This window comes from Schistocerca americana, chromosome 3 (assembly GCF_021461395.2).
Source record: "Schistocerca americana isolate TAMUIC-IGC-003095 chromosome 3, iqSchAmer2.1, whole genome shotgun sequence".
In the NCBI taxonomy this organism is placed as follows: domain Eukaryota; kingdom Metazoa; phylum Arthropoda; class Insecta; order Orthoptera; family Acrididae; genus Schistocerca; species Schistocerca americana.
Window position 1 is genome coordinate 946,063,589 of NC_060121.1, and position 26,111 is coordinate 946,089,699.

The window sequence follows — 26,111 nt, forward strand, 5'->3', positions numbered from 1 at the left end:
GGTGTAACAGTCATGTGCCTTGTGAATCACTGCATAGCATCAATGAAGGCAATGTGTTCAGTTTCGGTCAGATACAGATACTGTGTCTTCTCAAACAGTACTCTGTTATGTTCTCTCTCTCTCTCTCTCTCTCTCTCTCTCTCTCTCTCTCTCTCTCTCTCTCTCACCCCCTTCTTCTTTCTCCTCCTTCCACTTTCTCCTCCTTCCATTTCTCAACCCACTTTCCTTTTTCAATCAGTACTTGTGTGTGTGTGTGTGTGTGTGTGTGTGTGTGTGTGTGTGCAAAGTTAACCTCAAAAATATTCAGAAACTAAATTTTGCCATGATTTTTTTTTCAGTTGTACTAGCATTCCAGATGGACCAGAATGCAAGAAAGTTGCTGATGCCTGGTCAATACTGCCTCCAGTAAAATCCGCCAAACTAACCACAAAGCTCTCATTCTCATTTGCATATGGTGTCATAGAAGTCCGTGCTAAATTACCAATGGGTGATTGGATTTTCCCTGGTAAGTAACTCAAAGGTGCTTTTGACTAAATGATCCAAAATAATGAACATTAATTGCAATGAGTCAGGAAGCATTACATCTGGCATTAGTTTGTCTGTAAGGAAACACCGTTAGGTGACAGTTTGGTTTTGCACATATTTGAAATTGCAGAAATAAAATTACTATCTTTATGACTTTCTTGACATAAAGCTCCCAATAACCTTTTTCAACCATTTACAGAGATTTGGCTTGAACCAAAGGAAAATTTTTACGGACGTCGCAACTATGAGTCAGGTCAGATAACAATTGGGATGGCACGAGGAAATGAAGATTTAACAAAGGATGGTGCTCAACTTGGCAACCAATTAATTGAAGCAGGTTGCAGACTTGGGCTGAATAGAAAAATTCGCAATGAGATGTACTCGAGGAGTAGTGAAGCCCCTTTTGCATCTGACTTCCATGTTTACAAAGTTATATGGACTCCAGGTACAGTAAATTGTTGTTTAAATTTATTACAAAATATACCATGAATGGTACATGAATACTTCAGGTACTTTCCCTTTTGAGCTATCTATAGATTGCATTAACATTATTATGAAAAGGAGGGATTGCTACTTCATGTAAAGATGACATATTGAGTTGCAGACAAGCACAGCGAAGACAATGCTCTTAGCTTTTAGCCACACCCTTCTTCAGAAAAGAAAATGCACTTATTCACACAAGCAAGGACACGTTATGCACACATGACTGCTTGCTCCAGAATGAAATGGTCACTTTGAACAAAGCAGCAGTGTGGAGGAGGACAGCATGGTGTGGATGGAGGGAGTGTGCTGTGTGGCAGAGTATGCAGGGGCTAGATTGTGGCATAACAAGCTGACAGGCAGTGTTGAGAGGTTGAAGGGGAAGGGGAGTGGGGTGCAGAGAAACAGGGAGTGGAAAAGGAGGGTGGCAGAGAAGGTAAAAAGGCCAATGGTTATGTTGGGAGAGAGGGTGAGGGTATGTGAACTATGAGGTAGTGTGGGACAGTTGGGGTGTAAACTGTTGGTTGGAGTGTGTGGGAGCAGTGAGTTATTGTAGATCAGCCTGGGATAATTTCAAGCAGAGAGAGTGTGTTGTAAGGATAACTCCCATCTGCACAATTCTGAAAAGTTGATGGTGGAGAGGATGATCCACATGACCTGGGCTGTGACAAAATAAAGAATTTTATGGTCAGCTGCATGTTGTCTCAGGAGGTCCACTTTGCTCTTGGCCACAGTTTGGTGGTGGCTGTTAATCTTAGTGGACAGCTGGTTGGTAATCACACCAATATAAAAAGCTGTGCAATGATCACAGCAGAGCTAGTATATGGCATGGCTGCTTTCACAGGGGGCCCAGCCTTTGATAGCGTAGGATGAGTCTGTGATAGAACTGGAATTGGAAGTACTGGCATTGGGTATGTATTGCACCTACATCTTCCACAGGGAAATCTGTTTGTAGACTAGGTCTGAGGTGTAGTGTCACCTAGTGAAGGTATTTGTGAGATCTTCAGCATACTGGGCAAGGGACTTTGTTATTACAGTTGCACCATCCCCATGTGACCAAGCTGTATGGATGGGATTTTTTGGTGTGGAATGGATGGCAGCTGTCAAAATGCAAGTACTGTTGGTGGTTAGTTAGTTTAATGTGGACAGAGGTGTGGATGGAGCCATAAGAGAGTGGTCAACTACTAGGAAGGTGGCAAGATCGGTTGAATAGGACCATGTGAAGTGGATGGGGGAGAAGGTGTTGAAGTAATTACCTACAGTAACTTACTGTTCCCACATTCTCGACCCAACAGTTTCTGCCACCTCTGTCCCACATGTCTACCCAATTCATATTCTCTCACCCTCTCTGCCAACATACCCACCGGTCTTTTCCTCCTCCTCCTCCTCCTCCTCCTCCTCTGCGCATCTCATGATAAAACTAGTATTTATCAAATCGCTCTGTAGACATCAGTTTGTAATGATTCTGATGATTACAAGTTTATGCTGTTAAATTCTCTAAAGCTCACTTCATAAGTAGTTAACAATGGTAAAAAGTTAATCATAATTCTACAGTGGGCTGTCTTGCAAAAGATAACTTAAGAAGAGATTTCTACATGTGCCACAAGAAGAGTGAAACTTGAAATGTTGACATATCATGAAATTCAGTGGCAGCCCCACAACTTTTAAAACCTCATACTTAAAGGATATTTTCCCTTACTACATGTGATAGAAAACTCAAAAAGAACTATACCTAAGACATCTCAGTTTTGTCCATCAAGTGACAGAACAGTGTAGTTGTCAAAAATGCTGGATTAGTAATTGTACTCAAAAAGCACCATGACACCAAGTAGTGAAATTTTTTATACAAGTTTCTCAATTTTATAGCAGTTCTCCTGACATACAGCTTGTTTGATAGTTTTCACTGTACAATTTTGATACCAATTACGTTGAAGCTTACTGTCATTATAGAAACAGTTATTTATGAAGTCTTAAATTTTTGGAAGAGATTATTACAAATTAAAATGTTGTAAAAAGTCCCTGTTCATTTATTTATTTTCTGTCCATATAACAAAGTTTTTGGACATTGTCAGGAAAATTTAGATTGCATTACATATATACAGTAAAATATTTACATTCTTTCATAACAACAGACGCATGTCTGTACCCATTATTTTTCAAAAGGGCACTACAAGTAGATTCCTCTATAGTGTAACACAATTTAGGATACATTATGGGAAAAAATCATGCAGCTATTTGAATTTTCAGATCAGCTGGTGTTTGTTGTTGATGGTACTGAAATTGGAAAAGTTAGTCCACCATTAGGTGGTTTTGGTGGTTTACAAGAATTTGCTTCATCTCCAACAGTTCCTTGGAAATCGAAACTTGCACCATTTGACAGAGAGGTATGATTTCTTATTATTAATTTTTGGGCACATGCAGTGGAGTATCATTGATGTGAATAATTTTGTCAGTATTTTTACTATTAGATTTTACAGTAACAATGCATCATTTAGATTCCATGTTACACTGTAGTCTCCTTTCCGCAGTAGGATTGCTGAGGTAAGTAAGCAACTACAGTGGTGTCAAACTGAAAGCTTTGCATGAGGGTGTTGTGCCACACAGTTATTTTTTTTTACTACTATTAACTGTTGTTATAAATTAAAATGTAAAAAAGTCCCTGTAAATGTGCAAGTGAATGTAAAACTGTCTACATCTGGCAAAATTTGCACTTTCATGTGTTTGGTGTGCAGCTGTTTCCAGCCAGTGCTTAACTTCTCCCACCACTGAACTGTTCAGGGTGAGGCAGTGAGATGACTGTATGTGCGCTGAAGGGTACAAAATGTGGGGACTAACAGAAGGGTCAGTAACACATAGGAACTATTTCTAGAAGGCAAACATTGCTACTCACTTTTTAGTTGGGATTCATTTTCAGAGATTCATCCTTCCATCAATGCAATAAATTTTTCTTTGAACTAAATAATTTCATTATTTAATGACATAAGCAGTGATACACGGCTTATTTATCACACAAAACACACATACACATTCTATGCAGAGATACTAGAATTGTAAGTTTAAACAACTTTTGTTTTGCAATACATAAGGTATTTGGGATGAAGGTTCATCTTACAGACAAAAATATACATTTAAATAAGCTAAAGCTATAAAACCAGGACACTGGCAATACTTCGAAATGTCATAGGTAGTGTGAGGGGGACAGTTTGCACGCATGCATTGAACCAAACAGAGATAACTTTCAGCAGATCATATGCAAAGTCAAAGATTTTTCTCTAGAGTTAATACAATACTATTTTTGCAACTGAGCAAATTTTTGCTCAAAAGCAACAGTTTCTTAGGTCAGAGGAATTGTTTCTCTCCTTGCATTGAATTAAAGTACTGATATTGACCTTAAAAGAATTGTTGCTCTTTCTCCATGCAGATCCTGGAAAGTTAAACACTTGTGAGAAAATGTTTCATGAGTCTTTGTGGGTGTTACAAAGCTGTTCCAGTGAGCATTTTATCAAGCACTTTGTGTGACCTTTCTGTAGTTTTCAGTGTAAAAGGCCACAGAATAGGTATCCACAAATTACACACACACACTACAAAGTAATACTTCATAAATAAATTTATTGAGGCTCTGGTTCCCCCTTGGAAGCAGTAAAGTAATACTCTAAACTGAAATTATGTACAGAAATATTACAAAAAAATTGGCAAAATATCTTTTCTGTTAAAATAAATAAGAGACAATACTAACATAGGTATACTGAAGCTTGTCTACCATGCACATAAAATGTTTATATTACAGAAATAGCCATGAGGTGAATGGCATATTAGTAGTAGTTTGAAAACTTTAAACCACTATTCAAGTTGTTAAAAATCTTGCCACAGCTGGTATATCTATTCTCGCTAGCTTGTAGTCCTTGCAAAAAAAAAAAACACCCTCTTGACACTAGAAACAGTGTATTAAATATGTGGAATAAAAATTTATCATCACCTTCCAGCAGACATAATGGACCAAATGACCAAACAAAATGTGATACAATGTAACACAACTGTTTCTGAGTTGGCACCACTCAGTCAAAATTTTCCTCAGTGTGTATTATACATTATCTTCTAATCTTACAGCTGTTATTTTGCCCTGCCACAGGAGTGTAGCACACCACAAGAAGAACCAAAACACTGGCACAGTAGACTGATAAATTGGAGTATAATTAGAAAACTAACTTTCAGCAGTACTGGAAACATTGCAAACTCATCAGGCCAATGTAAATAACATCTGAATTGACCTGATCTGACACAACTGCAACCTTTATTCTGATGCTGAAAACAAATCACCATGATACTCTTTCATCCATTGGCTGGGCAATTTTGTTTTGGCTCTTCTCACCCATTTTATGGTGCTATGGTGTGGGGATTCAGTGTGTACCAGGACTGCAGACATGTATGTGCAAACAAAAATGAACCAGCTGCAAGGGAACAGCCACTCATCATGTCATTCTTCTGGACTAGAACAACTAAAGAGTATCCTTCACCAGGCCCAGAAATAATAAATTTTATCCACAGTCCTTCCCACCCTCTCAAACTGGTATTCCACTAGCCATCCAATCTATACTTGTTCACTTCTACACCATACCTACTCCAAACCTCTTACCACATAGGTCATAGCCCTGTGGTGCAGTACCAGTCTGAAACACCCACCCAGCACATTCCTACTCCAATCCCATCACATGATTACCCTATCATGTTGGAGACAGGGATACTTTTGAGTACAATCCTGCTGTATCACATAATATGAGCTATGTTGTAATTTCTGCACATCATTTTTATGTGCATTGACTACCAGCCAGCTATTGACCAAAATGAAAGGTCACTGCCAAACTGTGGCAAGAGCTGAGTCAACACCACTTCCCCCCCCCCAACCTCCTCCCAGTGACAGATGATGCTGTGAAATATAACTCATTGGAATTAAATGGCTGCTTCACAGTGTGTCATCCAGATGCTTTCCTCCACCAGTTTCTCTGAATGGCATACTGTTTCCTTGCAAAGATATCCTTTGATCCTGTAATCCTCCTTGCGCGAATCTCTACTAGCCCCCACCCAATGACCCTATGACCACCACCATTATCGTTCATCACTGGTTATTTAAAAAAAATTACATACAGTCATATTTTTACCAGTGATGAACAATAATTAAATATAAATGAGAACAAAAGTGTATGCTGATTAAGTAGCAAATTTCTGTAAAGTAATTATAATCTTCCTAGTGTTAAGTTAAAACATGGGCCTTACATATGAGCTTTGCAACTGCTCAAAAGTAACATGCTGCTAAAATAGCCTGAACTTCTTGGATTTATTTTATGAGCATAACATTGTCATAGGAGCAATGACATAAACTACATAATTTACTATAAGTCATCCATAAATGCACCTAGTATATCTGCAGATATGACTTGTTCCTACATCAAAATCACAAGTGTCACTAATGTATCCAGTGTTGATACTTCTATTTTAGACATTTGAAAATGGCCTAAGGCTGAAATTGTACAATCATACCTGAAATACAGAGACTGGCACCTGAAGGCATCAATAAGTCTTTCATAAAACTCAGTTCACTCAATGAGTCTATTCAACGCCACCTGATAATCACAACATTATCCCAGGTGTCAATCCACCAGCAGTATTACTGGTGCAACTGGTCTTTTAGATTCTGGAGTAGCCAGTTTAAAGTGCAGTGTGATTAAACAGAGGAAGTTAGTCCTCTGGCCAACTTAAAACCAAAACACACATACTTTTTGCAACACTTAACATACAAACACTTTTGAAACAAAGTAAATTTCATAAATTGGGAGATACATTGAAAGAACAGAAAATTGAAATTCTGGCAGGTCAAGAAACATGAGTGACAGACAATAACACCATGGATTTAGGCAATTATCTTTCTAAAAGTAAGACTGTAAAAGAATACTTAATAATGCACCACATCTGGAAGTTGCTTCTGCAGTCTCCAAAAATCTTTTAAATTCAATAATGAATGTAAAATCCATTAAAAATAAGACTAATGACAGTTACTCTTAGATGCACAAATACAAAATGCACTTTAATGCCCAAATGCCAGTCAATGAGGATAACCATAACAAACCTGAAGTTAATGAAGCTTGGGAAACATTAGAAAGCATCATCTCAAAAATTCCCTCACAAAATGTTAAAATTTTAATGGGTGATTTTAATGCTCAATTAAGGAAAGAGAAAAACTATAAGAAAACAGTGGGTGGATTTTCTGCACATAAATTGACAAACCAAAATGGCCAAAGACTTGTTGAAATGTGCAATAATTTTAACCTTAAAATCATGTCAACATGTTTAAAAACTCTTCTAAACAAAAAAAACTTGGTGGGCACCCAATACATTTATTGGGAATTTCAAAACAATCATGTAGCAATTTCATACCCTGACTAAAAAGAAATTTTAAATGTTGAAGTTAGGAAATAGGATAATATTGATTCTGACCATTATTTAATGCAAATAAAAGTAAAACTTCAACCTCAAAAACTCTTCAGAACAAAAGTTACTCCAAAATTTGGCACTGCTAAAATAACTGCAACTGTAACAATTGAAGTTGACAAAAAACAGTCCAACAATTGACTAAGCCAAAAAAGTAAAGTTAATCAAAACAGCACAAAATTTAATGACACTTCGTAAGAAACAAACACACCCTTGGTGGAATGTGGATTGTGAAACAGCAGTTGAGTGTAGGCATTGGGCATTCAAAGATCAGAATAGTAACAAAACTGAAAATACATGAAACACCTTTCTAGCTATAAGGAAAAAATATCTAAATTAATCTGTCAGACTAAAAGAAACCACGAAGATGCCCAATTTTCAGAAATAGAGGCTTCTGAAAGAACAATACAAGGAACTTCTATAAATCATTCAAAACAAAACTTACCAGTTACCAACCTCAGTCTTTGCTTCAAAAACGAAAATGGCTGTTTGACTCTTAACAACCAGGAAAATTGTAAAGTACTTGCTAATTACTTTGATAAACTGTTAAACTGTCCAAAACCTGTGAATAAATTCCAACCACAGCAAACTAACAACACAAACTCTAATTCTAAAGAACCTGACAAAAGCGAAATAACTAAACGAATTAAGAGACCTGAAAACAATAAAGAATCCAGAGAAGATGGTATAATTGCAGAACTACTAAAATCAGTTGGGTGTGTTCACTCAACTTATAGGACATACCTGGCAAACTGAGAAGATAGCTGAGGACTGGAAAACTGCCTTAATTCACCCATTGCTTAAAAAAGGGATAGAACTGATGTCAATAATTACTGAGGAATCTCTTTTCCCAGTCAAAAAAATTCTCTTGCAATGCTTACTTGATAAAGCCCAAGAACAGTTAGAACCTAAAATTGGTAAATACCAAGCAGGCCTCAGACCAAACAGATCCTGTGCAGAACAAGTTCTTAGTTTAAAACTAATACTTATAAACCAAAAGATTTCTGGTAACAATATTGTATGTACATTTGTGAATTTTAAAAAGGCCTGCAATTCATTTTATCATGAATCTGTTTCCCAAATTTTAAAGGAATGAGAGCTAGACAATAAAACTGTAACACTGATTAAAGAAATATTAACTGACACCAGCTCTAAAGTGAAAATTATGGGAGAAATTTCTGAACCATTCGATACAAAGGCTGGTATTAGATGGGGAGAAGGACTTTCCCAATTACTGTTTAACTGTGTTTTGGAAAAGGGAATTACAAACTAGTGAGAGCAAAAGTTGAGTCAAAATATAGATCACTAAATAAAGTTAGTTAGAAGTAATATTAGAGTAGACTGCCTCACCTTCGCAAATGATCTGGAAATTTTAACCAGGGATATTATCACAGCTCAAAAACAAATTGAAATTCTCAAAGCAGTTGTGGAAAATGTAGGACTACAAATATCATTTGCAAAATGGAATATGTAACATGCAATGAACAAGCGCCACTTTTATGAAAAAATAAAAAGGATTTATCAGTTTAAATGCTTGGGGCAAATCATACAAGAAAACAGTCTGAGGAGAGCTGCAATTGAAGTTCACTGCCAAAAACTGGCAACTGTATTCAGATTAACACACAATATTTTATAATAAAAATTCACTTTCTAAATTCAGTAAAATTAGGCATTGCAGCACTGTAATCAAACCTGAGTGGCATTAAGGAGCAGAAACTCTAATTTTATATAGAAAGAGGGATGTTGAAGAAATTCAAAAGAGAGATTATTAGGAAAGTATTAGGCCCCAAACTTACTGATGGAGGAACTTAGTCTGAGAAGTAATAAGGAAATAGAATAGTGACATACATGGTGACATGAAAAACAGACTTAAATTTAATGGGCACTTTGAAAGAAGACACCCACTACGTTGACAAAACACACACAACTCTATAAAAGCAGAAGATTAAAACTGAGCCAATTCAATGGATTGCTGCAGTTGAGGAGGATTGTAAAGTAGCTGGTATAGTTCAGACAGACATTACAGGCAGAAAAACATTCAGACAACAGAGATTTGATTGGAAGGTTGGTCAGAGGGAAATTGGAAATAGGCTGGAACACCATGCTCTGATGAGAGACAGACTCCAGTAGTAGTAGTAGTAGTATTAGTAGTATGAATAATAAAAAAATTAAAACTCACCACCTACACACACACAGTTATGGAAGCATGCAAGCATGCAAGCATTTGTTGTCAGTGGTGCCTTATGTCAGAAGGGCTGAAAAGAAAGTAAGAGAGCTGTAAGAAAATAACTAGAAAGATCCAGGATGGGGAAAGTTGGGGAAAAGTTGCCCCAAACTCTAGGTCAGGGGAGACTTATTGGAAGGGGAGAGAAGGAAAGACTCAGTCGTTGACAAATATTTCACAGTGCAAGTAGGATACAGTAATTGAAAATAGATTTTAAACGTGAGAGATATGAGCAGATCTCTGCCTCTAGCACTCCTCTTTAATAACTTCAGATTTCTTCCATTAATTATTAACTACCTTACAATAATGTTTCAGCAGAAACCAAACTACTCACTTTGCATACCCATAATCTTTCGCATAATTATAATTTTGCAAGTCACCCCAATATAACTACTTTTACATACTGTCAACTACATAGCTGAATTTGAATGTCCTACAGTATAGCAGCTAATCTTGTTTCCATTGTAAACAAAAACAGAAAACATCAAATATCTGAAAGCTTGTGACAAGTCATAACCAAATCATAAAATGTCATAATTTACTGAAGTATAAAAACAATAATCATCAGAAAGCACTTGGCAAAAAGATTATAGTGCACTTAGTAACATAGATACTAAAATTACCCACAACACAACAAAATTAGAAGTCCATATCACAAAATGAGTAAAAAAAGATAATTTATTCGCTCATGAGCAAAAATTTGCGTGCCTCCCTATGATGCTTGATTATTAACAGTAATCAGGTGGTGTCCTTCATTTGTCACAAATAGTGGTACCTACACCACTTTTGTATTGTACTGCTAATCTTCTCTTTAAATTTGGTTTCACATTGAGACTTTATGACCTTTGGACACAAACTGTCATAGTTCTGCTCCCTCAAATTTCTCGTAAAACAAATATCAGTTCAAAACTACAATATTTTCAATAGGCTCCTACATTTCATATAAATTAGCTACATTATTAACATTACTACAGAGATGATTCAAAATAAATAGATGGAATTTATGATCAGTCATCGAAATTTGTGTCAGAAGTACAGAATTTCTTATTAGAGTTACACTGTGTAGACACTTACACTGTTTGCCTTTTTCACTACAATTTCTAAAATGATTACAAAATTCATTCAGGAACATCAGCCACCTTGTACGCTGTAGTTGGCTACAAAAACTTAATCTTTATGAAACAGGTTTCTTTTCATATAAACAGTTTGCAAGTGAGAGATCTAAAATGGTTTTCTGTTACTGTAGTTGAAAGTTCACCTGCTTTTAACACTTTTTCCACCTGCTTTTAACACTTTTTCCACCTGCTTTTAACACTTTCTCCACCTGCTTTTAACACTTTTTCCACCTGCTTTTAACATTTCACATAAATATTAGTCTTTGAAAGCATAAAAACAGAATTTAAATTCCCTATCTTCAAAGAACATATAAAAGTTTGTTTTCTGCTGTATGAAACCTTTTTGTTTTTTTTACAGTTCTACATTAGTTTGGGTGTTGGAGTAGGTGGATATCAAGAATTTCCTGATGGGTGTATGTCACGTCAAAATCCAAAACCCTGGAAAAATAGGGAAACAAAGGTAAAATATAATTTTGATTATATTTGATACCTAAATTTGTAATGTTACAGCTGCTGCATTCCTGAATACCTTGAGAACACAACAATGAAATATTTGCTTATTTTAATCTTGCACAGATGTCATCTTGCATGTCCTTCCGGAGTTGAATGTGTAACCTAGATAAAATCAAAATTCTTGATTATATGGCTAAATGCTGAATATGAAAAGCTATTTTTATTAGTAAAAAGGTACAGATGATCTCCCAACTCCAGTTTTGATTTCATTCTCAAAGAATGCATGTACAGAATTGTAGCATGTCTCCTACAGAACCTGTTGTGGCCTTACTTAGAAAAGTATCTTGTTTCATGTTAAGTATGTTCTTGACATATTGTTGAATTGGGTGTACTGCTGGTGGTCTGCGTTTAACAAACAATATTTTGACATCATACCTCAGCGTCTTCATCGGGTGCTTCCTGTGACTGGTAGTTGTTGTTGTTGTTGTTGTTGTTGTTGTTGTGGTCTTCAGTCCTGAGACTGGTTTGATGCAGCTCTCCATGCTACTCTATCCTGTGCAAGCTTCTACATCTGCCAGTACCTACTGCAGCCTACATCCTTCTGAATCTGCTTAGTGTTGTCATCTCTTGGTCTCCCTCTACGACTTTTACCCTCCACGCTGCCCTCCCGTACAAAATTGATGATTCCTTGATGCCTCAGAACATGTCCTACCAACCGGTCTCTTCTTCATGTCAAGTTGTGCCAAAAACCCCTCTTCTCCCCAATTCTATTCAATACCTCCTCATTAGTTATGTGATCTACCCATCTAATCTTCAGCATTCTTCTGTAGCACCACATTTTGAAAGCTTCTATTCTCTTCTTGTCTAAACTATTTATCATCCACGTTTCACTTCCATACATGGCTACACTCCATACAAATACTTTCAGAAACGACTTCCTGACACTTAAATCTATACTCGATGTTAACAAACTTCTCTTCTTCAGAAACACTTTCCTTGCCATTGCCAGTCTACATTTTATATCCTCTCTACTTCGACCATCATTAGTTATTTTGCTCCCCAAATAGCAAAACTCCTTTACTACTTTGTCTCATTTCCCAATCTAATTCCCTCAGCATCAGCAGACTTAATTCGACTACCTTCCATTATCCTAGTTTTGCTTTTGTTGATGTTCATGTTATGTCCCCCTTTCAAGAAACTGTCCATTCCGTTCAACTGCTCTTCTTAAGTCCCTTGCTGTCTCAGATAGAATTACACTGTCATCGGCAAACCTCAGTTTTTATTTCTTCTCCATGGATTTTAATAGCTACTCCGGACTTTTCCTTTGTTTCCTTTACTGCTGTGACTGGTACGATGTCAAAATATTGTGTTAGATAAGCAAACAACTGGCAGTACACCCGATTCAACGAGATGTCACAAAATTGTTGGGAAAGACTAAGAAAGTATGTTCTTGTCTATTAATGTATCATGAATTTCCTTCCTCATACAATGTGGAGTCAGTGCACATAATTTCAACTTGTGTGTGGAAGAAAGTAAATTCTTTTAGCTAAAACAGCTCTGATTTATTTCAAAACTCCATTTGTTGAGATGGGCCAAAATTTTTATAAAAGATCTAGTAATTAACTTCTTCCTTACACCTGTGATTTACAGTGTCTAGATCTAAATTTAAATTCATAAATCTGAATGAAGGAATAAAAGAACAGAATGGTATGATAATGTATTAGACATCCTGGCAACAAACAGACCTGAACTTGTCAAATCAGTTAACTTAGAGGAAGGATTCGGTGAACATAAGGCTGTGATGGCATCAATGACAATGGTCTGACAGTGTTAAGAAAGGTAGGAAGATACTTTTGCTTAGGAAGAATGACAGGACACAAATTTCAGAGTACCTGAGCAGTCAGCATCAAATATTTGGTGATCAGAATGCAGATGGGGACAACAAATTGAAAAAATTCAAAGGAATTGTGCAATATGCCCTAGGCAAGTATGTTCAAAGTAAGGTCTTAAGGGATGGGAAAGAACCACCATGGTTTAATAGCAGTGTTAGAAAAGTGCTATGTAAACAAAGAGAACTCCTTTGCTCTGAGATGAATATAAACCTGGCTGACAAACAAAAGCTGAATGAAGCAAAAAATGAGTGTAAGGAGAGCAATGAAAGAAGCATTCAATGACTTCGTAAGGAAAACTTTGTCAACCCCAAGAGATTTTCGTCATATTTAAAAATCGGTAAGTGGGTCATAATCATCTAGTCAGTCACTCAGTGATCATAATGGCACCGAAACAGAAGATAACAGGAGAAAAGGCTGAAACACTGAATTTGGTCTTCCGAATTTGTTTCACTGTGCAAGATTGTAACATGGTCCCTCCTTTCAATCATCATATGAATGCTGGAATGGCAGATATTGGGAACTGATCCCACAACAGAAAAACTAAAACTGCTAAGTAGAGGAAAGGCATCAGTACCAGATGAGATATCTATAAAATTCTACAAAGATTATATGAAAGAACTTGGGTCCCCTTCTGGCAGTAACTTATCGTAGATTGCTTGAGCAACAAAGGGTATATAGTGACTGGAAGAAATCGCAGATCATTCCCATTTTTAAGAAAGGCCGTAGTACAGATGCACACAATATAGATGTATATTGTCAGTGTGTTATACAATTGTGGAACGTGTTTTATGCTCAAGAATTGACCTTCTTGGTGAAAGAAAATCTACTTTATAAAAATCAACGTGGATTCCAGACAGAGATCCTTGGTTTGCTCTGTTCCTCCATGAGATCCACAGCACTGTGGACAATGGCACTCAGGTTGATGCTGTTTTCCTCGACTTCAGGAAGGCATTCGACACCATCCTGCACTGCTGTTTAGTGAAGAAAATGACCTTATTAAGTATCAGAGCAGATGTGCAACCGGGTGCAAGCCTTGCTTACGGACAGAGCTCGACACGTAGTTCTTAATGGAACAAAATCAGCAGATCAGCAGGTGCAAGGTAATTTCTGGAGTACGCCAAGGAGATGTGATAGCACTGTTACTGTTTACAGTGTATATAAATGATCTAGTAGGAAGTGTTGAATGCTATCTAAGGCTGTTTGCAGGTAATGCGGTTGTATGTAACAAAGTAGCAAAGCCAGAAGATAATGATTTGCAGAATGACCTCCAGAGAACTGATGAATGGTGCAGGCTCTGGCAGTTGGCACTGAATGTAAATAAATGTAATACATTGTGCATACACAGGAAAAGAAAACAACTAGTGTATAGCTACACCATTGATGACAAACCTCTGGAATCAGTATCTGCTGTAAAGTATCTAGGAGTAGCTATCCAGTGACCTTAAGTGGCAGGACTGCATAAAACAAATAGTAGGAAAAGCAGATGCCATATTCAGACTCATAAGCAGTATTTTCAGAGAATGTAACTTTTCCACAAAGGAAGTGGCAAGGTGTTTTTTCGAGTGATTCTTGAGTATTCATCTATCTGGGATCCCTACGAAATAGGACTGATGAGAGATAGAGAAGATCCAACAAAGAGCAGCACATTTAGTCACAGAATCATTTAGTTCGCATGAGAGTGTTATGGAGATGCTCAACAAACTCCATTGGCAGGCATTACGAGATAGGTGTTGTGCATCATGGAGAAATTTGCTACTGAAATTTCGAAAGAGCAATTCCCAGGAAAAGTTGGACGACATATTACTTCCCCCACATACATTTTATGTAATGACCGTGAGGAGAAAGTTTGAGAAACTAGAGCCAGTACAGAGGCTTATCGGCAATCATTCTTCCCACGTGCTGTTCACGAGTGGAATAGGTTTGGAGGGCTCAGTGGTACAAAAAGTACCCTCCACAACACACCATTAGGTGGGTTGTGGAGTATGATGTAGATGTAGAATGGTAATTTGCAGCTATGAGTAACAGAGCACATGGAAGTTCTTAAATGTTTTGCAGATACAGCCATCTGGGTATAAGGTCACATCTGGGCTGTAATACATGTTAATTGCAAAGTTATGAATTCTATAAACTGTGACTGATAGCAAACTGCCTTTCTGGGGACAATACTCAGTGACGGATTTACAGCAAAATCATTGTTCTGCTTAAAACTTAAGATTGATGGAAAATGTCTTTTCTTTTTCAGTCCATGCTCTTCTTCTACAGAGCCTTAGACAAATGGTATCCAACATGGGATGCACAGAAGTCTTCACTGGAAGTGGATTATGTGAAAGTATGGGCATTATAGTTTCAGCAACATGTTTTAAAAAGATTAATGAAGTTATTTATATTCAAAAAAATTTTGTAATGAGCAGCCATTTTTCAAATTTTATACAGAGTTTTCAATAAATCTACCATATCGTTGGAAATTAATTTAGGTTTTCCAATTAAAACATTAGCCTGTACATTTTCCTGACATTTGGCCGTGGTAGTCATGCTGCTACCTAGTAAAGTGGAGTTAATCCACCTGTTACTATTCTACTCCTCAGAAAAAGCTATTTTTGTCTGAATATGTTCACACCTGCTAGTAAGTATGGTGTGTACCTAAAAATACCAAAATATAGTTAATACAATATTTCACATAATTTTATTAAGAATGTGATAGTTTAGTCTAAATTAATTAATTAATCCCATAATCAATAATGTGCATGAATTAGCAAAATTGAAATGTGGAAATTTTACATAGAAGCCTGTAATCTATTGCATGGATGTATAGTATACTAATCAGATAGTCCTACGAACTCCTTTACTTCTCTAATCAGCTGCCTTTATAATTAAAGTAAATTATTGCTGACTCTTACAAGTCATCTACACTAGTAAATTTGCATCTTGTAGTTTCATGAAACACGTATTACCAAACTCAAAAATTCAGTACACCAATCTATAAATACCCCCCCCCCCCAAAAAAAAAAAAGAGAATTGTATGCACACAATAAGCTTATGGTCAACATCTGAGTGTGTAGTAAATATCTTGCCCAAAAAGTATATGAATCTGTGGGTAATACACGAGTAAAGTGTATCTAAGTAGTATAGGTTTAGCATTCTGCACAATACCACCATGCAGTGATTCATGTGATTTTTATGACATGTAGATGTGGATAAACTACAGTGGTCTAAGTTTTGGTGAACTTTGTTTTGAATAAATCAACATGCTCACTGTCTTTTATTATTTAACTCTTGATATACATTGTAGAGCAGTGTTAAACTTGGTAATGACAACAGCAAGGAATTTGTTATGAACTACCATTAAATGTGATTCTTGGATTTAACATAAAAATATAATAGTATGTACTTGGTTGGTTAATGACTTTGTATTTTTTATAAAAATTAATGGGAGACACTTTAAAGGAGAAATTTTCACATATTGGTCACAGCCGGACAATGTGCTGTAGGAAAATAAATGTGCCTATTACTGAATCTGAAAACACGTGGTGTTGCTTTCATTATTGTTCAATGTAGTTAAAATACCCAAACAGTTCTTTCAGTTTGAGACTGAACATATGGTGCTATTGGGGAAACAATCTACAACCAAGGAAGTCTGCTTACAATTTCATGCATATTAAGTACTGAATTTAAAACCATATTTTGATAAAGAAAACTGTTTTCAGTGAATGAAAAATATTCATTTTTCCATGAAGAGAGTTTTGTAAATTTTGTCTCTTAGCAGTAACAGAGTATGTTTGAAGAGAAAAAAAAGTAGTGATGAAATACGGAAATAGCTACTTCCCAGTTTGTTTAGTTTGTCCTGATATCAGCATCGTATTCTGCAAGGTGTTGAAGAAAACCACACAAGTATAACAACAAGGTGTTGAAGAAAACCACATATGTATAATAAAAAATTATATTACCAAACACATTTTATAGATTATAGCATGGGGAAGAAAGCTCAGAAAAATGTAACAATTTACATCTATGTCTTGGAGATACTTCCGCAGAATGTTCATGATAACTTAAAATTAGGCCAATTACATTATCTACCACTGGTACTAACAATCTTCAATTTACCTTTGAAATGGTGAGGAGAAACTTCTTGACCTTAAAATGAAACACTATCTTTAAGATGAAATTGCACTTATTTTTCAATAGTCTACCTTGAGGTATGTTGACAAATACGTTTCCACTGAATACATTTTATTCCAGGATTGAGATCCAAGGTGGTCTGCAGAATACAAATCTATGGCTTGCCATAACCTATTAAGTGGCTGAAAAAAAATTCCAGAAAAAATTTTTGAAGGAAAATAGATGGCCTGAATGGTTAATTTGTTAAGGCTGTGTAATGGGAAGCATTTTATGAACCTTCAACATCGCAGCGCGTCAGCAATCGTTGGTTAATATATTTGCTTAATATATTAAAAAACTAAAAACCCGCCTCGATTGTGAAAAAAGCACCTAGTGTTGTGTTAACTCAGGTTTCGGCGTAAATAATTTTTTGGACCTCACTTTAACTGTAGTTGGAAACCGCATTGAATTTAATATTTTTCGGAAAAATACGTTTTCCGACAATATTATACCTGCAGACTCGGCCCATCCATATGCCCATAAGATGGCCTTTTTTCATTCTAATATTCATAGTTACAGCTGTCCCTCTTGCACCAGATGCAGTAGAAACTGAACTGCTCACACTTGAGAGTACTGCTATAAATAATGGCTATAGGCCTCAGTTGGTAAGACAGATGTATAACAAGAAAAAAAATAAAAATAATATTATGTCTTCCACCCTAGGGGATGCATTAGATGACAAACAAGTGGCAACGATATCTATCCCTTACATAGGCAATATAAGTTACAAATTGGGGCGTTTACTCAGAGCCTATAATTTGAGTCGCCTATTCTACTAATAATAGTTTACATAGGAATTTAATTCACTCCTTGCAGAGTAAGAGTGATAAAATTTCCCAATCAGGAGAATATAAAATTACATGCGGGGATTGTCCAAAATTTTACATCGGGCAAATGGGACGAGCTCTGGGTCTCAGGTATAAAGAGCATATTACTACTAGAAGCAGTGACGGTACTAAGGACTCTACTTATGTGGAACACCTTGTGTAAACGGCTCATGCGCCGAGCCCTCCAGTTAATATCGAGTTACTTCATGTCGAGGTTAAGGGCTTAAAATTGGATGTTTTAGAAGAAATGCAGATCTTTAACCATCTGCAACATGCTAAAGACAATATCCTTAATGACCAACTCCTACTAAGAAATAGAAATTTTTTTTGAAGGTTTCGTGTCTTTACTTTGTTCTTCATACTTATAAATCCGATGATTTGGGGATTTTCACATGTGTGCGCTGACTGGCGAGCAAGGTTGGTCAAGCTGTTCATCTTCTCTCTTTTTATCCTCATTTTCCTTTTATGATGAAAGTGATTTTAGCCCTTTGAACACCTCATGTTTTATCCCTATATCTTTATTACCACGATGTCTTTAGATTACGTCCAAGCTTCATATGTGTTTCTTTACAAGCATAAGCAACCGCATGTGGTTATTTTTAGGTTTCATCTCCTATTTAGCTCATCTCTTGTTCTATCCATTCCATTTTTTGAATTACGTTGATCCACTGTTGGGAATATATGGGATATTTAGCCCTGACCCATGTATAAACTTTCTCGTATTTGTATGCGCATTCGCATTCAAGTAACTTCCCTTGTCTTACGCATGTGCATAAGTAGCGGGTCAGGCTTGTAAGTGAGCAACCATTTGTAGCTGCAGTTTATGGCGGGTCATGGCCCATCGAACATAGGCCAGTGTGAGGTGGAGCATACACCATTAAGTCAAGTAGTGGTTTTGACTTTGTACATATGTACTGTTTGTGTTTTCCTTTTCTTTTTCGTTTATAAATGTATAGCTATGGTGTTCTTTTAATCATTGACAAAGGTCTTCTTAGGCACTTGTGGGTTTTACTGTCGTTCTGAAGAGGGTGTAGTTATCTACGCTGAAACCTGAGTTAACACTTGACACTAGGTGCTTTTTTCACAATCGAGGTGGGTTTTTAGTTTTTTAATAATGAAGCATTTTATGTTGGGACCAATATGTTCATCCCATTTTGGAAGTTTGCTAAGGCTGATAAATTTTTGTCATCTAGCTTGGTGCTTCAGTAAAATATTTTTAATCAGTATAAAGTGAAAGGACTGCTGTCTCAGCTGTGTGAATGTAAATAAGCAACAGAAAATCCAGCACGGAATAATGAGAATATTACGAAAAGGATATACAACTACTCACCATAAAGAGTTGTTAAGTTGCAGATGGGTACAACAAAAACACCTTCCAAAGTAGAAAATGATTGCTGTGTTTTCGCAAAATTGATCTTATTCAGGAGTATGGCAAAATTCATTGCAGTTTGAAGCATTACCAACCTGATTTTTATAGGTATAGCCCGAACTCACGGTTTACATCAAATGGATTTTCTCTCTTTCATTCCTTGGAATAGACCTTTTTAGGTCTAAATGAACAATTTTGGCCTGTTTTGGAGTTTTAACCAAAAAATCAATGAACACTTATTAATATAAAAATTTTATTATATCTTTATTTTATTCATATTTGTCAATATTTATTCAATGACTGTATTACTTCCATAAAATAAAGAACAATCACCTTTAATCACAACTGTGATTTTGTTTCAGTACAGGATGCATTTTGAGCCTGGACACTCAACTTAAAATGTCTGTCAGTTTTTCACATATTTAAGTAAATTCAAATCCTGGTAATATTACAGTAGCATGTTAGAAAGTGGTACATTGTGAAGTTCACAAAACTAAGACCAACCAAAAAATAACTTCCTGTTTACAGTAGTGCGTACATAGTTTTGAAGCACAGTAGGAGTAAACATGCTTATGTACATATATTCACTTTTCACTCGGTCATTTTAGCAAATACAAATCAAAATAAGTCAAATTCAAAATCCAAAAGAGAACTGCCTTCAGTCATACTTTACTAAATTTTGACACAGTTATTATAGTTTTCAGAAAATCAACTATTAACTTTTCCTTATATTTAAAATTCAAAAAATCTAAGAATTTATGCATTGCGACCCTGTTAAAATCCTGAGTAACTACCTATGGGGTATAAGTAGAAACTATAATACTGAATAATACACCCATTTTAAAAACAGTGATTTATTGTACTTGACGGCACAATGTGTACAGCACAAAGACAAAGAAAAAAAAAGGGTGCCAAGACATGAATCTCTGCTTGACGCTCCAAAGAACATGGCAAAGAGAAATCAAACCTTTGTAGCTGGTGACGGTCGATGTTTAAATACTTCTGTGAACGTCGCCACATAGCTGCCCCTCACCCCTGCTCCCCCCCCCCCCCCCCCCCCCCCCCCCCTTGCAGTATGGAGTACCAGTCAGTTGGCGGGGACAGTGCATGATTGGTAACTCCTCGGTGTCGTCTGGGATCGGTGGAGATGGCTGTGCTAGCAGCTCGAGGGGGCGCCACTGGACGGTGTAGTCATCAAAACTCTGAGGGTGGCAAAAGCGTGGCCAGCCCTGGAGTGTGGGTGTGGTGAGAAGATCTGTGATGCACACAGCACATGTACGAAAACGAATCCATTAGGGCACACGAATGCTCTGGTAGCATTGCCAGATGTTGAGGGTGGGAGTGGGAATCGTCGCACTAATGACGTGGCTGGTGTGGAAATAGGGGGCGATGCACTCGGTTTTACCAACAGTATATAAGCAGAATCTCCTCGGATGGTGATAGAGAGGTTCGTGATGTCCTCTGGGGAAATGTCCACCTGCAGTTCAATCGTGCCCTGGTCAGTTCTGGGTAGGGGTACTGAGAAACCTTGGAATGGGGAGCCAGGAGGGGTCAGAGGTTTGTGACGACCCGGCGAGGGAGTCACGGGAGTGTGGGGATAATATGTGATTGGTTGGTAGTACCTTGATGTTCCCATCATGGGGGAGAGGTCTGAGATGGGGGTAAAGAGCTTGACTGAGAGCTGTTGGTGTCAATGGACTCGGCTCAAGACAAATTGGACAGTGAAGGTCGGGGCGAGAAACCTTGGAAGGGTGAGCCGGGAGTGCTGCAAGTTGCAGGGGCCTAGAAGTGGGAGTGGCTAGGGCTGAAATAAGGGAGCTGTATAGTGAGCTCCGAATGTGATTAGAGGAATCTGCATCCTCAACAGGAGGGGGCGGGGATGTCAGCTCCATGTACGCTGGTTTTACCCTGTGAAGTGATACAGTGACTGGGTTGCCTTTGACCTTGATGTCTAACATCTGGTCTGATCGTTTAATAATTTTATGTGGGCCAGTATAGGGAGGCTTTAGGGGAGTACGCACTGTGTTGTCGCAGAGCATTACGGGTGTGCAGGTCCTGGCATGGTGAGGTTTGCTGGGCATGGAGTTCGCACTGAAGAGTGGAGTGGCTCGGTCAGCAGTGCGGATGCGTTCTCCAGTTGATTGATCTTCGTGCCTGGTGATGGCAGTTTGGACAGAGGTAGTTTCCCGATCCATATCGACATGAGGGTGTCAATGGGCAGGGCCTGTTCGTTGACGAGGAGTCGTAAGCATCGCCACAGCTGTGACAGTTTTGTCACTGAGGTGCTCCTCGTAGATGAGGTTCTGAACCTTTTCCGTTGATGCCTGGGTGACACGTTCCGATATTATCTCCTTGGCAGTTGTGTATTTGTCCACCTGTAGGGGTGTACTTACTATATCATGGATCAGGTGTACATGGTCGTGGAGGTTGATCAGCAGACAGATGAATCTTGAGTCATTATTGAGCTAATAGTATTGAAAAGTTTGTTCTGCGAGAGTGAACCAGAATTTAGGGTGCTCTAGTGTGAACGCTGGTAGTTTTGGTAGCCTATCGGGTGGCGGCAGTTTGGAAGTGGCCGATAGGTTAGGTTCGGGTGTGGATGTTAGGTGGTCCAATGTAGAGGGGGGGGGGGGGGGGGGGGGGGGGGGGGTTGCTGTATCTTCGAGCCTTCGCAGTGCGGCTGGCGTGCTTGGTGGCACTGTAAAAGTGGGTGGTTGGGCAGTAGGGTAGCTCGGCGCAACAAAGCAGTCAACCGACGTGGCTGGCACAATACATGTTGTGGTACATGGCTGAGCATTAGGCCAGCGTTCAGTCAATGTTACTTGGTCCCCTGGCGGAATAGTTCACTGTGCTCAACTGGAGCAATGTGGTACTACGTGGCCAGTGCATGGTTTACAATGTTCACATGGCACGTCTAAAAAGAGGTTCCACGAACTGGTACGTAAAAGTCCTGAGGTACGTTCTCTGGTGAAGGTATGGTAACACTCGCATTATTAGAGTAACTGCCTGACAAGTCGACAGAAGGATTCGTGAACTGTGCAACTTGTTGCTGTGCCACGTTTTCAGAAGGATACTGTTGAAGTCTATATGGGACAGAATCAGGTCCATCTACGGATATTAATGCTGTCTGCTTGCACACTGTAATTAATGTTTTGTGGCACTGCTGTAGATTTAGGAGATGCGAAAGGGTTGTTCCGCTGGTGGGATTCAGACACTACTGGCCACTAAAATTCCTACACCACATAGATGACATGCTACAGATGCGAAATTTAACTGACAGGGAGAAGATGCTGTGATATGCATATGATTAGCTTTTCAGAGCATTCACACATGGTTGGCGCCGGTGGTGACACCTACAACGTGCTGACATGAGGAAAGTTTCCAACCGATTTCTCATACACAAACAGCAGTTGGCCGGCGTTGCCTGGTGAAACATTGTTGTGATGCCTCGTGTGAGGAGGAGAAATGCGTACCATCACATTTCCGACTTTGATAAAGGTCGAATTGTAGCCTATCGCGATTGCGGTTTATCGTATCGCGACATTGCTGCTCATGTTGGTCAAGATCCAATGATGGTTAACAGAATATGGAATCGGTGGGTTCAGGAGGTTAACACGGAATGCCGTGCTGGATCCCAACGGCCTCGTGTGACTTGCAGTTGAGATGACAGGCATCTTATCCGCATGGCTGTAACAGATCGTGCAACCACGTCTCGATCCCTGAGTCAACAGATGGGGATGTTTGCAAGACAACAACCATCGGCATGAACAGTTTGACGATGTTTGCAGCAGCATGGACCATCAGTACGAAGACCATTGCTGTGGTTACCCTTGACACTGCATCACTGTCAGGATCGCCTGCGATGGTGTACTCCATGACGAACCTGGGTGCACGAATGGCAAAATGTCATTTTTTTATGAATCCAGGTTCTGTTTACATCATCATGATGATGGTCGCATCTGTGTTTGGCGACATGGTGAATGCACATTGGAAGCGTGTATTAGTCATCTCCATACTGGCATATCACCCGGCGTGATGGTATGGGGTTCCATTGGTTACATGTCTCGGTCACCTCTTGTTCGCATTGACGGCATTTTGAACAGTGGACATTACATTTCAGTTGTTACGACCTGTGGCTCTACCCTGCATTCGATCCCTACGAAACCCTACATTTCAGCAGGATAATGCACGACCGCATGTTGCAGGTCTGTATGGGCCTTTCTGTATACAGAAAATGTTCGACTGCTGCCCTGGCCAGCACATTCTCCAGACCTCTCACCAATTGAAAACGTCTGGTCAATGGTGGCCGAGCAACTGGCTCGTCACAATACGCCAGTCACTACTCTTAATGAACTGTGGTATTGTGTTCAAGCTGAATGGACAGCTGTACCTGTACACGCCATCCAAGCTCTGTTTGACTCAATGGCCAGGCGTATCAAGGCCGTTATTACGGCCAGAGGTGGTGATTCTGGGTACTGATTTCTCAGGATCTACGCACCCAAATTGCATGAAAATGTAATCACATGTCAGTTCTAGTATAATATATTTGTCCAATGAATACCCGTTTATCATCTGCATTTCTTCTTGGTGTAGCAATTTTAATGGCCAGTAGTGTATTTCAGTGTAACGTGGGGGAAGCATGGCGTCACAAAACCAGACTCACTCAAATTGTTGTTATGTACTCGAAGTGGCATGGAAGAAGGTTCCGGCGATGTAGCGTGAGCTGATTTCACTGTAGCAGGGTGTTGGAAAGCCAGCGGGTTAAACACGCCTTCTTCATTGTGCTAGTAGACGCTGAACTCCGGGTGTGTGTTGCTCATGGTCCTGGTCTCCGTGATGCGGTTGAGTCGATGGATGTAAATAGCATTTTTCGCGACACCATAGTCCCGAACACTTAACTCGTGCGAAACGCTGGAATAACGAACTTGGGGTCACCATTATGGGGTATAAGTAGGTACTATAATACCGAATAATACACCCATTACTAAAAACACTTATTTATTGTACTTGACGGCACAATGTATACAGCACAAAGCAAAAAAAAGGGCGCCAAGACGTGGTTCTCTGCTTGGCGCTCCAAAGAACATGGCAAAGGGAAATCAAACCTTTGTAGCTGGTGACAGTCGATGTTTAACTACTTCTGTGAACGTCGCCACATATCTTTTGCATCATGAACTACTGCAAGACATGGAGGAAGTGTCAGTGAGATTGTAGAAGGTGCAAACCTTGTTGACTCCAGTGACATCGCAAGCCACACTAGGTTTCTTTGTTGAGGATACATTGTGTGCCTTCTTAAAATTTATTTTTTCATTTTTGAATTAATTACCAATAATATATATTAGTGTAATCTGTATTTTCATACGAGAGAAAGGTTGATCCTCTGTTTTAAAGAATATAACACCAGATGTAATTTTGTGCCTAGTTTTAGGTATGCAATTGATTTTCTAATTTATTTTGACTTACTACTTGTATCTTTCATTATAGGGTGAAATCAGTAATTCTTTCGTAACTTGAATTCTACCTTTGATGTATAAACAAATATAAATTCTATATTAGGTATTAACTTTTTGAGGAACAGCTAATAGTAATTTTAAAGTATCTATTAGGCTCTCTTTGAAAACATGTCAGCAAAGCCAGCCCTTAATTAATTCCAGAGTAATTAAGTTTTGTCCAAAGTATAGTCTGTGTACTTATATTTGTAAATTTCATGATTTAAACAAATAATTTGGCCTAACTCTTGTAGAACTATTAAAAAAGAAGAAATATTTCGATGTATTCAGTTAATTTAATGAGTTAAGTTTTAGTTGTAATTTCTGTAAATTTAATTTCGAACAATGTATAGTTTCGGCACCTATTATGGTGGTCATGAGACAGTCAGTCCACGGCAGAGTTTCAGACAAGGAACCTGTGTTGGTTAGTACGGCAACAATGCATCAACTTAACAGTGAAATAAGTGTTACACCAACAGGGCCTGTGTTAAAGTAATAACAGTGGCTGCTCAATTTATTTGAAAGATTGTGAACTGTGTTGTCAGGCTTTTACTGCTCGTAGATGTTCATCAGTAAACTATTGTAGCAGTATGTGGATGTTCACCTGCAACCTATTAATGAAGCTTATTGAAAGTTAAACAATAGTGCACTGGCCATATAACTGTGTAATATTGGGTGGTTGTGAACAGTGAAAGTAACACAGTGAAATGCAACTGGGCATCTGTCAGCTACATCATTTACAGTAGACAGTAGTTGTACTTCCACAACCCATTTTTCAGCCAGTGTAGCAGCCAGTACGTGAACACAGAGGGCAACAAACGAAGAGATAAAGCAGGGAACATTGTCACAATTGGGCAAACAGCATGATCGACATGGTCCTAATGACTGTCAGTTGGGTTTAACTCTGGAAGTTTGGGCAGGGTAGTATGGTTGAAGTCACCCTGATGCTCTTTGAACCACACACATGTACTGCAAGATGTGACATGTTGCATTGTCCTGCTGGTAGATATGGCAATAAAAACGTGTGTAGGGGTGGACATTGTCTCGAAGGATACCTGCATATTTGTGTTGATCCAATGTGCCTTTCAGAATAGAGAGA

General features: G+C 38.4%; 1 protein-coding gene across 1 annotated transcript in view; it reads left to right on the top strand.

The window, feature by feature from the left end:
- The window catches only part of LOC124607487 (beta-1,3-glucan-binding protein-like), a 114,589-nt gene extending 98,951 nt beyond the window's left edge, over positions 1–15,638 (top strand). Inside the window, exons 5-9 of the mRNA XM_047139859.1 lie at positions 339–505; positions 725–970; positions 3,253–3,389; positions 11,186–11,287; positions 15,415–15,638. Coding sequence (XP_046995815.1) covers positions 339–505; positions 725–970; positions 3,253–3,389; positions 11,186–11,287; positions 15,415–15,516 — 754 coding nt within the window. The 3' untranslated portion in view covers positions 15,517–15,638. The remainder of the gene's footprint in view (positions 1–338; positions 506–724; positions 971–3,252; positions 3,390–11,185; positions 11,288–15,414) is intronic.
- Positions 15,639–26,111: the final 10,473 nt, after the last annotated feature.